Raw genomic sequence first — 18,565 nt, 5'->3', positions numbered from 1 at the left:
TAAGAATTTCATCTGTAAAAATGATAGGAACAATTAATTCGAACAATTCTTCTAAAATAATCGATATTTATTCTAAATTGAATATCTCGAACGATCTCTCGATTACACTCGTTGCTAGTTTCTATGCACACGTAGGTTATTCCGCGTTTCGCAATAACCAGAGAGTTAAAGCTTTCTTTTTTTTGTTCTGGTTGCTATGGTTCCAAGCGTCCTGTAACATTAAAACATCCTGTGTCGTTGTCACATTTCATTTGGCCCAAGGTCAACAGCTGTTGCGGTAAGTAGGCCAAACAACTGCACAGTTACAGCAACGAGTCTCATTCACTTCGTAGCGGACATTGAAGCCGTCTGCAGTCATCTGTAAGTAACACTAGACACTGACTCAACAATCTGTTACGTAACTCTACACACCGATTGATTTTAAAATTAGGTTTAGAAGTGGAAACAGAAATGACATCAGTAGCTGCAAAACATAATTTTCTCCATAGTAACATATCCTGTGGCTACCACTTGGTAGAGATTCCAGTTAGGAATATAGTGAACCTAGCTTCGAGTCTTGGCAGAGAAGCTGTGATTAGGGTTGTAGGACTTCCCGATTTTTGCAGTATTTCTAGAAATTTATAGAATTTATACGATCATTTCCGATTTAAGATATCAATTTCCCGCTTTTCCCTCTTCAAGTTGAAAAACTTTGTAAAAGTTAAATTTCAGTAATTTTAATTTTGCACTGTTGGTTAACATGACTAATCAATTGTAGCACTGTAAGTCAGTTCTTTGCATTAAGCTCTATGACACGTGTAATTACTCGATATAATCACTCGGTCACTAATCGATACTCGATGGTGACGTCATGAGAAAGCGGAAATCCGGATATTCACTTTGATTTAAAATGTGTCTTTGTCGTGTCTTTGTGTTTCTGTTGTGTGTTATAAGTGACAAATAGTAAGTAAATCCAAAGTAATCGGTGTTTAATTATGTTGTCTAAATATTTAAAAAAGCGAAATTTTTAGGCTGAGGGTCTTCGAAAAAAAAAAGTGATTGTTTAGAGAGATGGAAAGACATGTATACACAAATAACGTCAGAATGCGTAATATCGACTTTACATATCGTTGTTGACATACATATCGACATGGATAGTCGTTTTTGTTCTCGTTTTATTGTGAATCAAAAATCTTTACGTTCACGTCCTCTGCTTTCCGTTCGCGTTCTGGTTTCCTTTCCCGACTTATTGTGTACCAGCCTTCAGACCACAAAGCTATATCGCGGGGATTTTTCGTTGGTGTACCTTCACGAATATCAGGAAAATCCTATTTTGCAAGCAGAATTGTTCTATTTTAAAATGAAATGTATGATACTATACAAATTTCATTTATAAATTGCATTCTCTGAATTTTTATGCACTCAATTTGAACAAAATTTGAGATTGTGACATATTTGCCCAAAACGCAAGCCTTCTAATGTATTTATTCTCTGCCTAAGCATATGCAACGATTAGAAAACGCTGACGTAATATTGAATTCAATTTATTAAGCCATTAAACATAGAGTGATAGGCTTCGACACAAATACAGAACGGAAAAAAAATACATACATTTGAAAATACACATTTGATTGAAAACAGTAAAGTTTAATTAGAATGAAAACACAAAACATTTTGAAAATCTAAAAATTAATGAAAACACTTCACTCTTAATGTAGCCTATTATTTGTAACTAAATGTAAATAACTGTATTCATTAAAAACAATTTCATATGAATTTAGGCCTATGTTAAGAAACTCATCTGCAGAGTAGAAAGGATTAATTAAAAGCCAATTATAAAATCTAGTTTTGAAACTATTGGTTGGTAACTTATAATATTGACTGGGAAGCTTATTATATAATTTCATCCCATGACAGAAAAGTTTGTACTAGTTTTATGTAATCTACAGTATGGAATATTTTTTTGTTCACTATTTCTAATTTCATGATCATGTATATTGGCTACTAATGAGTAATTGTCTATATGTCGAATTTAAAGGCTCATTCACAATGAAAATTAAACATAACGTAAGCGTTAACTTAAGAATATAAACGTTAAAGTAAAATCAGGAAGTCATACCATCATTCATGATGGGAACATAAAAATAACAGCAAACATACTTGGTAACCATGGAAACATAACAACGACGCCATTTCGTCATATTCTGTCGTATACTTCAGCGCTCCACGATTGTGTTCTGTTTGCAAATCACGTAAGCATAAGCATGAAAGTTTGGAGTTTGCAAACTTCCATGTTAACGTCTTACAGTAATGTTTATGTCAATGCTTATGTGAATCATTGTGAATGATCCCATTTGGTAGCCTGGGCGCAAACTTCTGTGTTTATGTTACGGTTATGTTTAATTTTCATTGTGAATGGGCCTTAAGTCGTATATGTATAAATTTATGACTTGATCTGTGATTGTTTGAAAAGTGGTCGACAATGTTCAAGATAGTTTGATTGATATAGAATTCTAATGGTTTTCTTTTGCAAAATCAAGGCACTCCCAATTTTGATACCATTTCCCCAGAAAATTAAGGCTTACCGGATTATCGACTGAAAGAACGAAAAGTAGGCACATCTTAAGTAATTTTGAGAAATGCAAGTCACTAATTTCTTAATAAATATAATTATAACTCTTGATAACTTTGTGCATAATATTTTTCCCATGTTAAACTGGAGCCTATAAAAAGTCCTAGAAATTTCGTACAGTTTTGTATGTTATCCTTTTATATTACATGATTTAGGCTAAAAGTTATGTTGATAGTCTTTTTTCTTGATTAAGCAAAACACCATTATATTCAAACCACAAAGCCACCTGTGATAGAATATAGTTGGTTAGAGCATATAATTCATTCAAAGCAGAGCTATAACATAAGAATGTAGTGCATAAACGTCCTTGACCTAGGTTTCAAAATTCACTAGAGCATTAAGTTCGTCTGCTGTCAACATGATGACGTCATATCTGTCGAACAGCTCGTACTAGTAAAGCCGGAAATTCCCGTTATAAATGTGAACAGGCCGTGAAATTAATAAACATTTCGCCAGGTGAACAGAACGTGAAAGGCTATTCAAACAGCTGTTACTAAAAAAAACAACACACAAAGAACAATGTGTAGATTAGATTATCGTATCACCACTCATCCTCAGTGCGTGACGCACATACCGCAATGTGTGTGCTAAAATTATCATCTAGGTTCAATAAACAACCTCATTACATAACTCGAGCACTATTTCACGTCGTGGTCTCTCCCTTCAGAGCGACTTTATATCTTATCTGCAATTACCTGATAGCTATTAAAACTCGGCAGTCTGTTTCCATGTCAGCCTACACGTCGTTTATTGGCTTCATCAGCAGTCATTTAAGGTAAGTTTGTCTTAACTTTGTGACTTACAGGCTTTCCAAATTCCCGTCCCAGGTCGGGAGTAACAGTTATCAGAAACTGACTTAATTTTATTAACATTAATGACCGGTTTCTCTAAGCATTGTTAGGACATTTAACGAATGTTAAACTCTAAACAGTTTCTACGTAAAGATTAATTTTTGGTCCTATACAATATATCTGTTATGGTAACAATGATATTAAAGGAGAAAAAATTCGCTCCGGCACCGGGGATCCCGGCCACTAAGTCACTCAGTTGAGTGCGCTCCTTGTATAATGGTAATTGACTTACGGTCTTACTAATAAAAACTCTATATACAGACGTTTGTCTTTTACAATGAGTAGCTCGTTTTTAAATCGTGTGTAAATTCCTTACTAATAATCACTACATACGTTGTGTATAACAGTATAACTGTTACACAGCTACGTCATAGTTTCGTCATTACTTCGTTACGAAAGGTAATAGAATATCTGAGGTTCTCTACTGGATCCGGTAGAGCGCTCTAGTGTGGCGTGTTAAATATCGATAGTACAACTGGCTCTAATCGATTACCACACTACATTTTGGTCAAAGAGTACAAGCTACAGCAATATTATTCTAATAATTCTATGATCTTTGGTTTGTTCTTCAGTGGTTACAAGGTAAACATCATAAAATGACAGTCGATAGGAACAGCTGTTAAAGGGGCGGCCATTTTTTCCCTATATACAACGCTTAAACAAGGGGTTTCGTGTATATAACTACTGCAAAGCAATTCCCATTGTATAGTTACAGCCTGTTTATACGTCCATAGCTTATTCACGGTTTATTAGTAACGTTTTCTGTCTCAACTCTGCATAAGTCTCGTATAAAAACTATACACGGTTTATTAGTAAGACTGTTAATATATTCTGTTAACATCTACGTCAAACTTGGAGTCAGGCACAAAGGGGGGGGGGGAAACTTACTGGTCAACCACCTTTCACTGAACAAAAGCTTCTACAGTCGACTGCTTCTATTCAAAAGGCAGGTAGTCAATAGAATTGAAAAGAAGACATCTCCTGGCATCTGTTAGGTATTTAAAAAACTTAAAACTCAGAGACCACAACTCCATTGCAGTCAATTGAAATTTTATCACGGAATTAGGCACCTTTACCCTATAACTTATATATGAAATGTCTTCCACGGGTGTCAAAAGAAATCTTGTTGTAAGTAGACCTATCGAAAAAAAAAAGTTTAAATTATTGAGTGGTTTGGGGAAAGAGAAACTGTGGCTTATCTCGCATCAGAAAACGAGATTGGAGTGTATGAAGTACTCCTATGTAAATCTACAACATGAGACCCCCACTACTCGTATCTTTCCACAGACAGCCATTATAAGGAGTTTATTTGCCCCTTAAAAACTCTTTGTTGACAACCAGACTTACATTAGTGAACTTCTGATCCATTATTCACTAAATTTATGAAAATCTTTTACGGTGCGGATCATCTGATTTTTTCGATTAACCGTTCAGCCCATCCCCTTCATTACCACGGATAATGGAGGTACTACTATAAAGGCATCACTGAGATCTGAAGGTTAGCGAACGAGACTCGAATTGTGAGACTGCGCCTGAGGATGGGTTCGAATCCTGTATGGACTTTTTTAGAGATTTTTCCCAAATGTAAGGCGAAAGTTACGTAATCTCATGCCGAACACTAGGACTCGTCCCTATCAATTCTTTGTCACTTGTAGCCACCGGCGTAGCTCAGTTGGCTAAGGTGTTTGCCTGCCGATCCGGAGTTACGCTCGGGCGTGGGTTCGATTGCCGCTTGGACTGATTACCAGGTTGGATTTTTTCCGAGATTTTCCACAGTCGTAAGGCAAATGTCAAGTAATCTATGGCAAATCCTCGGCTTCATCTCGCCAAATACCATCTCGCTATCACCAATCCCAACAACGCTAAATTAATTAATTAAGCTATCTATCTATCTATCGATCTATCTATCTATCTATCTATCTATCTATCTATCTATCTATCTATCTATCTATCTATCTATCTATCTATCTATCTATCTATCTATCTATCTATCTATCTATCTATCTATCTATCTATCTATCTATCTATCTATCTATCTATCTATCTATCTATCTATCTATCTATCTATCTATCTATCTATCTATCTATCTATCTATCTATCTATCTATCTATCTATCTATCTATCTATCTATCTATCTATCTATCTATCTATCTATCTATCTATCTATCTATCTATCTATCTATCTATCTATCTATCTATCTATCTATCTATCTATCTATCTATCTATCTATCTATCTATCTATCTATCTATCTATCTATCTATCTATCTATCTATCTATCTATCTATCTATCTATCTATCTATCTATCTATCTATCTATCTATCTATCTATCTATCTATCTATCTATCTATCTATCTATCTATCTATCTATCTATCTATCTATCTATCTATCTATCTATCTATCTATCTATCTATCTATCTATCTATCTATCTATCTATCTATCTATCTATCTATCTATCTATCTATCTATCTATCTATCTATCTATCTATCTATCTATCTATCTATCTATCTATCTATCTATCTATCTATCTATCTATCTATCTATCTATCTATCTATCTATCTATCTATCTATCTATCTATCTATCTATCTATCTATCTATCTATCTATCGATCTATCCATCCATCCATCCATTTATCTATTTATCTATTTATTTATTTATTTATTTATTGCTAGTAAGCTTGAAATGAATACAAGTTAATACAATGTAAGATAAACTAGCCCACTCCTGAATGAGCAAGACTCGTAGTTGATGCAGTGTCGTTCAATAACTAACTAAAAAAATTGTTTACTAGTTGCTAGTCATTCCATCCACTGCCCTCAAATATCTCAGCCGCTTATACACTGCTTTATAATTATTATAGTAATTATGACTCAAGATTCATTTTCGCAGGTTGGTATTGGTACATACATGGAGAGGTAAATGAAGTAGATACCTAACTCGATTTCTGTAACTTTTCTCGTTTTTATAAATGTATGGTTTATTGCATGACACACTTTGTCAGATGATATGATATTAAAGAATGTGATCTGTTCCAAGGCCTATCGTTTTGCAATGTTTCGATACTCCTTTGTTTCTCCTGAGATGATTATTGTTCTTGTTTTTCGTAGGATTGAGTTTCAATCATATTCTTTCCAGAATAATTATCAGGGGATTGAGATTATGTTGTACTTTCTGTGCTACTGTCAGCCATAAAAATCAAGTCGTCTGCTTATACCAATATATTAACTAAGACTATATTATGTCTCCAGCCTTCATAAAAATCATTTTAAGCTTTTATAGATTTTAGAACACTGTCCAATACTATAACAAACAACGATGAATTTATTAAGTCTTGTCTTACACATAATTTAACTGTGAAATCTGTGCAGGAAACATTATCACTCGGTTTCCACAATTAACGTAAAAAACCTACATGTATTTAATAAAATATTCAGAAATATTTTCCTTCATGGCTCTCCAGATCTCATTCAACGAAATTCAGAAGCCTTCTTTATGTCAGTAAAGCACATATGGACTCCAAACGTGAATTAAAAATGTATGCTATTGGTAAAATGTGAGGTAACCAATTTCCTGCAGCTATCTGTCTATTTTGAGCCCACTGTTTCTCAAGAATCTACATTCCAATCCCTACTTCTTGCCCAGCTGTCTTCTTCTGGATTGCATGTAGCATCAAATGTGTATTTGACCATCAAGATTATTGTCTACCTCTCATCCATAAACTAAAATACAAACTAAAATGTTCAGAAATCTTACATAGTGATCCATTTTTAAGTTTACTACTTTAGGTACTAATTTTAAGAACTTTTTTTTTAGTTTTGTAATTTAAAGTTTTTTATTGCCCTTTTAAAATGTGAAGGAAAGTAGCCCATACGGGAGGGTGACTTTGCTCCACTTTGAAAATCAATGCTTTATAGAGCGAAAAATAACATGGAGTAAAGTCACATCATTTTCATTGATTTTAGTAATATAAATTGCTAGTTTTGAGTGGAAATTTTCAAGTTTGGGTATAAATAAAATTGTACACAGAAGGTTATCAGAATTATAGAAACGTACAAACACTATAATTTATTTCGTCCCTAAAGACATAATTGTTGTTCAAATTGACCTCAGTGTAACTGAAAGATTGAAATACATAACTGATTCAATAGAAATCACAAAAAAAAAAAAAAACATATTAACAATTAAGACGATTAAGAGAGAAAATTGATTATGGTAAAAGAGAAAAATTGTGGGGGCTACTTTGCTCCACTTTTTGCGTGGTGCAAAGTAACCCCATATCTAGCGTCATTGTACTCTATCTACATGATACACAAGACAATAACGGAGTAATAAAAGAATATTCAAGAAAACTGTTATTTGATTGTTAATTACAAATTAATTGTACATAACATTAATATATACACACTTCTTTCGATTCAGATTTGATGGTACATTCTTACGACTTAATTCTGTTCACAAAATTCACAACAAAACCACGATTGTTTTCAATCACATCACAACAATGAGTGTAACAATATTGGTGAGTCCATAGGCAAACTACAGGAAGTCACGGAGTGCCATCTATGATATAATGCTGTAACTAACAGGCAATGCTTAATATTGTGCCCATCAGATGCCACTAAACCTTTTTTTTTTAATTTTGGGGCAAACTAGCCCTCATAGGAGCCCCGTTTTAAGGTATCTAAAAAATAAGAAAATGATACCAAGTGTGGTTTGCTTTGAACAAGAATTCCCTGTACCCTTACGACAACATTTCACGGAGTTGCAGCTAAAGGCCCATTCACAATGAAAATTGAACATAACGCGTAACATAAACACAGAAGTTTGCTGCCAGGCTACCAAATGGGATCATTCACAATGATTCACATAAACGCTGTCATTAACATTGCCGTTAGACGTTAACATGAAAGTTTGCGAACTCCAAACTTTCATGCTTATGCTTACGTAATTTGCAAAAAGTACACAATCGTGGAGCGCTGAAGTATACGACAGAATATCAGGAAATGGCGTCATTGTTATGTTTCCATGGTTACCAAGTATCTTTGCGGTTATGTTTATGTCCCCATCATGAATGATGCGATTTTACCGTAACGTTTACATTCTTAAGTTAACGCTTACGTTATGTTTAATTTTGATTGTGAATGGGCCTTAACAGTGTCTTAATTTCAATATACAGGGTTGCCACATTGAATCCAGGAATCAGAAAGACCCCGCAGCTAAGACTGTGGCAACATCGCGTCATCTCCCAGCTGAATTCTTCTTCTCTATTAAAAATGAGTGAAGGATACGACATCGTAACTGCTAAAGAAGATGACAAGGAAAGAATAGCAGAGTATTTACGAAAATATTTTTTTCCTGAGTCACCGGTCAACGTGGCGAGTGGGGCTTCACCGAACAGACGAGCGGACGAGATCATCGGCCTCAAATATCTGTCTCAAGGGACGTCCCTGCTCGCCGTTTCAAAGGACGACGGCCGCATCCTAGGGGCAACTATCAACTATGATACTTTTCCTAAGGACAAGGCTCCTGAAGATACCTTCTCCAAAAATCTGTCAAACGAAGCCTATGCCAAGATCGAGAAGTTCGTGCGTCTCCTGGAGGACAACGCGGATATCTGGAAGCTCACGGGTGTAGACAGAGGACTGTACATCTATATACTATCGGTGGATCCCGCCACCAGGGGCAGAGGTATCGCAAAGGCCTTGATGGAGCAAACTCGCGAAGTGGCGCGCTCCATGGGCTACCCTATGGTGTGGATCATCTGCAGCAACGTGTACAGTATCCGCATCGCCCGGAACATGGGCATGGATGCTGCCTACACGATGCCCTTCTCAGAGTACAAGGACAAGGACGGGAAACCAATCTTCAACGTGCCGCATCCAAATACGGAGTGTGTAGTGTTCGTGCAGAAGTTGAACTCCCAAACGTGAACTGAAATCATGTGTACATTCTAGACCATCTAACTTCTTTAAGGGAACACTAATGAAATTTCCAAGTTTCATATTTTTAAGGGTTCACAATAGAGAAATCAATAACTATCATACTTATGAAGCTAGATTCACCGAATTTTTATCTGGTTAATAATGACAAAGTAAAGTAGTTATTACTTGTTCAATATTAACACAGCGAAGTAGTTATTACATGTTCAATATTAACACAGTGAAGTAGTTATTACTTGTTCAATATTAACACAGTGAAGTAGTTATTACTTGTTCAATATTAACACAGTGAAGTAGTTTTTACTTTTTCAATATTAACACAGTCAAGTAGTTATTACTTGCTCAATATTAACACAGTAAAGTAGTTATTACTTGTTCAGTATTAACATAGTGAAGTAGTTATTACTTGTTGAATATTAACAAAGTGAAGTAGTTATTACTTGCTCGATATTAACACAGTGAAGTAGTTATTACTTGTTCAATATTAACACAGTGAAGTAGTTATTACTTGTTCAATATTAACACAGTGAAGTAGTTATTACTTGTTCAATATTAACACAGTGAAGTAGTTATTACTTGCTCAATATTAACACAGTGAAGTAGTTATTACTTGTTCAATATTAACACAGTGAAGTAGTTATTACTTGTTCAATATTAACAAAGTGAAGTAGTTATTACTTGCTCAATATTAACACAGTGAAGTAGTTATTATTTGTTCAATATTAACACAGTGAAGTAGTTATTACTTGCTCAATATTAACACAATGAAGTAGTTATTACTTGTTCAATATTAACACAGTGAAGTAGTTATTACTTGTTGAATATTAACAAAGTGAAGTAGTTATTACTTGCTCAATATTAGCACAGTGAAGTAGTTATTATTTGTTCAATATTAACACAGTGAAGTAGTTATTACTTGTTCAATATTAACACAGTAAAGTAGTTATTACTTGTTCAATATTAACACAGTGAAGTAGTTATTACTTGTTCAATATTAACACAGTGAAGTAGTTATTACTTGTTCAATATTAACACAGTGAAGTAGTTATTACTTGTTCAATATTAACACAGTGAAGTAGTTATTACTTGTTCAATAACGTTAATCGGTGAAAAATTATGAATTTCACCAAAATATAGTTTTTATTTATTCTACAAACTATATTAGGAGTCAAACGGAATAATACACCGATAAATGAAAGCTATCCTTTCGCCAGTAATTAAAACAACAGCTAGTAGTCAAGAATCTTGATTTACTGTATCAAAGAAATTCCTGAACTGTAATATCATTTGGCGAACTTCAAACTAACAGTTTCTTAATTTCAATATACAGGTTTTGCGCACTGAATCCCGGGATCAGAGACTGATTGGAGCGTGGATTGTGTTGCAATATCGCAAGTCATCAGCTGAATTGACAATGAGTGATTTTTACGACATCGTAATTGCTCAAGAAGATGACAAGGAGAGAATCGCAGATTTCTTACGAAAATTCTACCTCGCTGACTCACCTATGAACGTGGCGAGTGGAGCCCCACCAAACCGAAAAACGAATGAGATTGCCGGCCTCCAGTTCCTGTCTCAAGGGACGTCCCTGATGGCCCTATCAAAGGACGACGGACGGATCCTTGGAGTAAGCGTCAGCTTCGACACTTTCCCCAACAACGCCGCATCTGAAACCTCATTCAACAACAACCTGTCCAGCGAGTCGTACGTGAAGATCCAGAAGATGGTGCGTCATTTGGAGGACAACGCGGACATCTGGAATCTCACGGGGGCAGATCGAGGACTCTACGTCCACACACTGTCGGTGGACACCGCCACCAGAGGCAAGGGAATCGCGAAGACAATTATGCAGCGTACTCTGGACATTGCGCGGTCCAGGGGTTATCCCATGGCGTGGATCATCTGTAGTAATGTGTATAGCATACGCATCGCGCGTAACCTGGGCATGCATGCAGCTTACACGCTGCCCTTCTCGGAGTACAAGGACGAGAATGGAAAGCCCATCATGAACATCCCGTACCCAAACGCAGAATGTGTGGTGTTCGTGGAGAAGCTGAACTGACATCAGAGAAACCCACAAGTGATGAGTGTCTTGATGGAAATATTCTATATTAACAAAAACATATTATGGGCGTAATTCTAGTCAGAGGACTCCTTGTAAGAAATATCTCAAGTGTAGCGTTTTCATTATTACTTCATATAGGCTATTATGGGTTAAATTGTAATCAATAAGTAACCAGGCAGGGAGGTTCTAAATTAATTACTGGAAACATAACGAATTAACGGGGGAGACAGATGAAATTTCGACCAATTAAGGTCAAAAATCACTTTTTCATTTTACTTCAGATTCAGAAATAAATCTACAGATCCTAAGCTGTGTGTCACCAAATTTTCACGGCTCTATCACATTTGAAACTGTTAGTAATGACGTCATGTTTAAATGGCTGCACTATTTAAATCCAATTCAATTTATTAGGACACTAATAGGCTTCGTCACATGTGATACATTTGAAAGAATTAGGTACTAATTAAAATTGAAACAATTTCACAGTGAAAGGAAGTCATTTTGAACAGCATCTGTGAACTAATACAAACACGTGACACAGAAAACTATTAAATTGTTTTCATTGTTTTTTCTTTAAATCCTATGCCTTGTATTAGTATTATATTTAAATTTCAATGTGCATATCCATTTTATAAGCCAGCAGAATGTTTTTTTTTTTATTTCGTACATTCTGAGACCTAAAAAATACAAAGATGGAAAAATAAGTACACGATGCCTTAAAAAAAAAGACTCCTTGACACATCCTTTGTAAGTGTATAGAAAGCACCTTTTTTTGGAAGAGATATTCAAAATATGTTTATTTTTATCCCCGTTAATTTTCGTATATAGGCTTTTCATAAGATGGAAAATAGCAAAGTTACAAACAGTGTTACATAATTTTAGTCATACTCAGGGACAGGTATTTATGGAGATTAATTTTATCATTTGTATTTTTTAATATTGGTGTCGGCGGAGATTGTTGGAGATTGATTTGTATTCTTGGCGGAGATTAATGGAAATTTTGGAAAATACATTATTTTGGAATTGGAGTATTAATTCAGTATGAATATTACTTCCCAAATAATTAACATTAAAGGTTCGTTGGATTCTGATAGAGGTGCGGTATGGCCAATGGACAATATTTGTTGGATTGAGACTGTATTTAACACACATTCATTAAAAACGAAAAAAAAACTTGCAGCCCTCAAATTAACACTTTCAAATTATTAGTGAAATGTTGAATTCTCAGTAATTTGAGTTCACTAATGTAATCAGAACACCTGGAATACCGTGTAATGTAGCCTGGTTGGATACAGCTATAACAAATTCAAGTGAAAAGAAAATCCGAAAAAAAACTCAGAATATGAAATTCGCTATAAAACGACACAATAGTAAAAATTCGCGAATGTGTTCATATTTCGCTATTAAAATTATATTTCGTAATTTGTCGCGATTGTTTTATCCGCTTATTATTCATTAGAATCACTTAATTCGTGAAGATTAGTAAACCTCTATTGTATATCTATTATGTCGTGATTTTCGCGAACTCCATAAATACTCTGCTCTAGCCATAGTACACGAGCGCGCGCGCGCACACACACGCACACGCACACACACACACACACACACACTCGTACAACTTACGCTGTTATAATATTCGTATTTTTGTATTGTTTCTAAGCTATTATTACAGTATGATTGGGTATATATTTGCAATCAGAGCTCACTGAGAAAGATAGCAATTCCTGAATGTATGATGTGAATTTCTAGCGAGTTGAAAGTACAAATAGGTTAAAGAATTGTTCCTGACAATGCTACTAAAAGTCTTTTAAGGGGAGAGGATGGTAATTTTTAAAACTTTTTTCCTATTTGGTGTAAAATATTAATTTTTTGTATGTAGAGAGCTCACGGCTATAGCAACTCAACAAAATATAAATATTTTGAATAAATTATTTGGGAGCCAGATTTGAAAAAAAAAATGTACCCAATGCAGGATTTTACTAAACTCGATATATCTAAGCCATTTTTAAAGATAAATTCAAACACAATGTTACAATTTATTTGTAAAAGCACGCTCTACAAACTGTCTCTAACAGAATTTTGATGTTAGTTCCTACATTTGTAAAATAAACAATAAAAATTTAATAACATTTTTTTTATTTTCTTTCTTGCAACAGAGAGACTTATTTTTAAAATGACATCAATTAGGGAAATTCCGTTACAGAGAAAAGTTTCCTAGTAGTCTAGAGAATGTGTATTCTAAATTTCATTCATATATCTTTAATAGTTCAAAAATTATATCGATTTTTGTCTGGCTATGTAGCAAAAAAAATAAAGTTCCAGAAACAGCAATCAAAGGGGGTGTGATTTAATAATCCAGAGCGCAGGAACTTTAAAAATGGCGTCTCAACATCCAATAAGGGCACAGATACCCACACAATGTTATACAATGTATTCCACACACATCACAGAGTATTTTAAAGAAAAATTTGATTTTGAAAAAAAAATGAAGTTCCGGAAACAACAAACAAAATGCGGTGTAATTTAAAAATCCAGAGCGCAGGAACTTTAAAAATGGCGTCTCAACAACCGATAAGGACACAAATACCCACAAAATATTATACAATGTATTCTACACATATCACAGAGTATTTTAAGGAAAAAAATTGTTTTTTGAAAATTTACTCATTTTTCACCAAAAAATACCATCCTCTTCCCTTAAAGAATCATATACTGAAGATTCTTAAATGCACACAATTAATGTTGCTCTCTTTAGTTGGTCGAGGGTTACTGCTAAGTATCCTTCCTACGTTTGCTCTTGAAGCAAGAAACTGCCAAGTGCTGTGAACAGATGTAGTAAAAATAAATTTTCAGATGGCATTTCTGATGCACCCACAGGCTATAAGATACTAAGGCAATTGTAATGTGTATGCTGTAAGACATTTAGTCTGAATTTTTAAGTAAAAAGTGTGTACGTAATGAAAGCCAATCAAAATGAAGACACCTTCACTCATGCCTCAAAAATAAAGTTTTTAAAACGAAGAACTGTCTTTTGAATACATTATTATATTTACGTATTTGTTACTTTTAGAAGAGACTTTTTGTTTTTGTTCGTGAAGATCTGAATGTTGATTATGTCTGTACTTGTCTTCTTAAAGCTGTAAGAAAACTCTATCAGAAAATTCAATCAAGTGACAACCTATTTATCTCATCAATGCGAAATTATGATCCATGACAGTTCACAACCTACAAGACAAATAAATCCAATATTACAGCAGAGATGATCAATAAGTTTTGCTGTTTTTTTTCCCCTTCATTGTTTCCGCACTGCTCTCCGTCACTGAATGTTGAGTTAGTGGCTAATCCTAACCCAGATTTCTTTACTTACAGAACCTGTACTCGTGAACAGGAAGAAAACCTGTTCTACTACATTTTATGCATTAAAATGACAGATACATAACTTTACTGTGTTGCATATCTTAAAGTAAAACTACGTGTTGCCCTTGTCCTCCTCCTAGGCTTACTCCTTGAATTACTTCTATCTTTCCATTCCTCTTGTCCTCTTCTTTGTATTCCCATTTTCTCCTTATCAACTCCATCTTTTCCAGTTCTGGTTTTTCTCCTCTTCCAATTTTCTTGTATTCTCATTTTCTCTTTGTCTTTATCTTATTCTCTCTGTATTCCTCTTGTCCTTCGTGTCTTGCCCTTGTTCTTCTTGTATCTCACATTGTTCTCCTTATATTCCCCTTGTTCTCCTTATATTCCCCTTATTCGCCGTATATTCCCCTTATCCTTCTTGTATTCCTCTTCTTCTCCTTGTATTCCCGCTTTTCTCATTGTTATCTTTGTACTCCCCTTGTATTTCTTTTATTCCCCTTGTCCTCTTTGTATTCCTCTTTTTCTGTCTGCATTCCCCTTGTTCTCCTTCTCTTCCCCCGTTCTTCTTTCCCTTGACTTCCTGCATTCCATTTGATATCCATGTTTTCCCTCGTTCTCTTTGTATTCTCCCTTGTTTTCCTTGTATTTGCTTTGAATTCCCCTTGATCTCCTTATATTCTTCTCCATCTCCTTGAATTGTTTACAATTAACCCTTTAATACATGCAGATCTTGAGCCATATGTATCTTACGTTCGTCTTAAACTACAAAACTTTTCGAAAACAATGAGATTTTTTAGATGAAAATCTTTATTAATTTGTAATATCTTACAATCGCTTGTTTCATGACTATATCAACTACGTTATTATCTAATGTCGGTGAAATTAGTGACCGACGAGATGGTAATCTGGCGATATCTTTTCCACCTGAAGAAGACTTTTTAAATAAGTCGAAAATATTTGTAAAAATATAACTTTGTAATGTAATTGGATAAAATTAATTTTATATTAATATAGATTGATAAATTGTAGACTGACACTACACAACTACAATTTGATATTGAAGGTTTTAGGCAATATAGAGATTCGCCTACTCCCGTCACTTTCATTTCAACAAAATAAATATTATGTTACGTAATTACATTATAGATTGTTTGAAAATATGCATACGGAATATTTTATCATAAGATTAATGTTTCCTTCCACCTAAAAGAAAAAGTACTATCGGTGGTAAAGTTACTAACTTTAATATACAGAAGAATTTTCACTACTATAAGAATGTTGGCGGAATTGCAGCTAACAGTTTCTTAATTTCAATATGCAGGTTTACCACGCTGAATCCAGCAATTAAGAAGTGTTTGCAGCCTAGACAGTGGCAACATCTCTACATCTCGCAGCTACATTCTTCTACAACATTCAAGATGAGTGACGGGTATGACATCGTAACAGCTAAGGAAGGCGACAAGGAAAGAATAGCGGATTTCTTAAGGAAGCACTACTACCCAGACGCACCTATGCATATCGCAAGCGGAGCTTCACCGAACCGAAAAACAGACGAGATCATCGGCCTCAAGTATCTGTCTCAAGGGACGTCCTTCCTAGCTGTGTCAAAGGACGGTGGCCACATCCTTGGGACTGCCATCAACTATGACACCTATCCCAAAACAAAAGACGTCCCTGAAGACTCGTTTGCAAAGAGCCTGACCAACGAGGCGTACATCAAGGTCGAGAATTTGGTGCACCACTTGGAGGACAAGGCGGATATCTGGAATCTAACGGGAGCTGACCGAGGACTGTACATCCAGATACTCGCGGTGGATCGCGCTGCCAGAGGCAAGGGGATTGCAAAGGCCTTGACGGAGCGTACCTTCAATTTGGCACGGTCTATGGATTACCCGATGATTTGGATCATGTGCCACAATATGTACAGCATTCGCCTTGCCCGCAGCATGGGCATGCATGCAGCTTACACGCTGCCCTTCTCGGAGTACAAGGACAACAATGGAAAGCTCATCATGAACATCCCGTACCCAAACACAGAGTGTGTGGTGTTCGTGCACAAGCTGAACTCTTAGATCTGAACCGATATAAGAAGAGACGGGATCCTCAACAAACTGATCTGCATTCAAAAACACAGTATTAACAGGCCAGAAGACGCACTGTAACATACAGTTTCTACCAAAAGTTTAATGACACTCCTTCAAAACTGATGTTCCACTACTGTCATATTTATGTGGAACCCCCTCATGTTTTTACAGGGACCAAATGCCCATGAATAAATGAAGTTTTTTACTGCAAACCCAATCTCTCAATCTCCCAAACTGTGGATTATATAACAATTTTTTTACTGTAAACCCAATCTCTCAATCTCCCAAACTGTGGATTATATAACAATTTTTCTGTTATGAAAAAAACTTATCGAAAAATTACATTTTTTGTAGGAGAAAAATTAATTACTCCAGAATAGGTTTACTTAGATCAGTGAATTTTAAGACAGAGTAAGACATATCTGGACCACAACTGTGGAGTAACGGTCAGCGCGTCTGGCCGCGAAACCAGGTGGCCCGGGTTCGAATCCCGGTCGGGGCAAGTTATCTGGTTGAGGTTTTTTCCGGTGTTTTTCCTCAACCCAATGCGAGCAAATGCTGGGTAACTTTCGGTGTTGGACCCCGGACTCATTTCATCGGCAGTATCACCTTCATATCATTCAGACGCTAAATAACCTAGATGTTGATACAGCGTCGTAAAATAACCCAATAAAAAAGACATATCTGGAAAGTTTTGTTGTGGAATTATTGCTTTTTGTTTGAAAGATTTGTGACAACTCGTTCACGCATTATAATCCACATTTTTTTCTTCTTTTTCCTTTACGAAAAATCATTTTCTAAAATTCATTTGTTTTTTAAATTCGCGGCAAATTTACCCGGAACCGCCACTGTCATTTACATCATAACATTTGGAGGTAAAGTTGGTAACACTGATCAATCAGTTTATTTCCTCCATTTTTAGGAATCGGCTGTGGAGTTTGCTACAAGTGTGGAAAGGTAGATTACTTCCTTGAAAAACTGAAAATGGGTCGAAATTCAGGAGTATGGGCGTGAAGTGGCAGATTATTGAGATGTGGAAGAATGACTTGATATAATATCTAACTCCATCCCAAAATTCATTAATCTAAATACACCTATTCTGAAGTAATTCATTTTTTCCTACACAAAATGTGATTTTTTCAGTAAGTTTTCATAATATAAAAATTGTTATGTAATCCACAGTTTGAAAGCTAGAGAGATTGGGTTTGTAGTAAAAAAATATTTTCACAGGCATTTGGTAACAAACAATCTTTAAAGAAAATGTCTGAAATGGATACAAATTAACAGGATCAATTTTAGAATAATAAAACAAATATGTTCAATACAATCTTATTCATTTTTGTATAATACAATGTTATTTAGGTTGAAATTTGTTCATGTGCTAGAAGGACTTCACTTAGATTTATAAATTAGAAATATCCCTTCAACGACAATTACTTCGAATGGAAAAAATGTGAAACTTTTACTGTAATCTTGCACTTTAACCAGTAAAATAATTTGGACAGATTTAGCTTACTTATATTTATTCTTCAGTGTAAAATACGCCGTAAAATCTTGCGAACTGTTAACCAGGGGAGCGACAAGTACAAATGAGTTTTATTAAAATAAAACGTTAAAGTTTATCTCCTGAGATTCAAGTGAACTTATCATAT

The 18,565-nt window shown here is 35.1% G+C and overlaps 1 protein-coding gene across 7 annotated transcripts; it reads left to right on the top strand.

Moving 5' to 3' along the window:
- Window positions 1-5: 5 nt before the first annotated feature.
- LOC138716164 (arylalkylamine N-acetyltransferase-like 2) lies at window positions 6-18,420 on the top strand. 7 transcript variants are annotated; one of them, XM_069848995.1, is made up of 2 exons: window positions 6-277; window positions 16,151-18,420. In XM_069848995.1, exons 1-2 carry the CDS (start codon window positions 21-23, stop codon window positions 16,899-16,901), a joined length of 1,008 nt encoding a protein of 335 aa, XP_069705096.1. In that variant the 5' UTR covers window positions 6-20; the 3' UTR covers window positions 16,902-18,420. The 7 variants fall into 7 exon arrangements, with proteins under 7 accessions (XP_069705096.1, XP_069705101.1, XP_069705102.1 ...); XM_069849000.1 differs by having other exon boundaries at window positions 237-360; XM_069849001.1 differs by lacking the exon at window positions 16,151-18,420 and adding an exon at window positions 10,738-14,730 and having other exon boundaries at window positions 250-360.
- The last annotated feature ends 145 nt before the right edge of the window (window positions 18,421-18,565 follow it).

The sequence above is a fragment of the Periplaneta americana genome, chromosome 16 (genome assembly GCF_040183065.1).
Source record: "Periplaneta americana isolate PAMFEO1 chromosome 16, P.americana_PAMFEO1_priV1, whole genome shotgun sequence".
Taxonomy (NCBI): domain Eukaryota; kingdom Metazoa; phylum Arthropoda; class Insecta; order Blattodea; family Blattidae; genus Periplaneta; species Periplaneta americana.
Note: the sequence above shows the minus strand (reverse complement) of the source record. Positions and strands in the feature narration are given on the sequence as shown.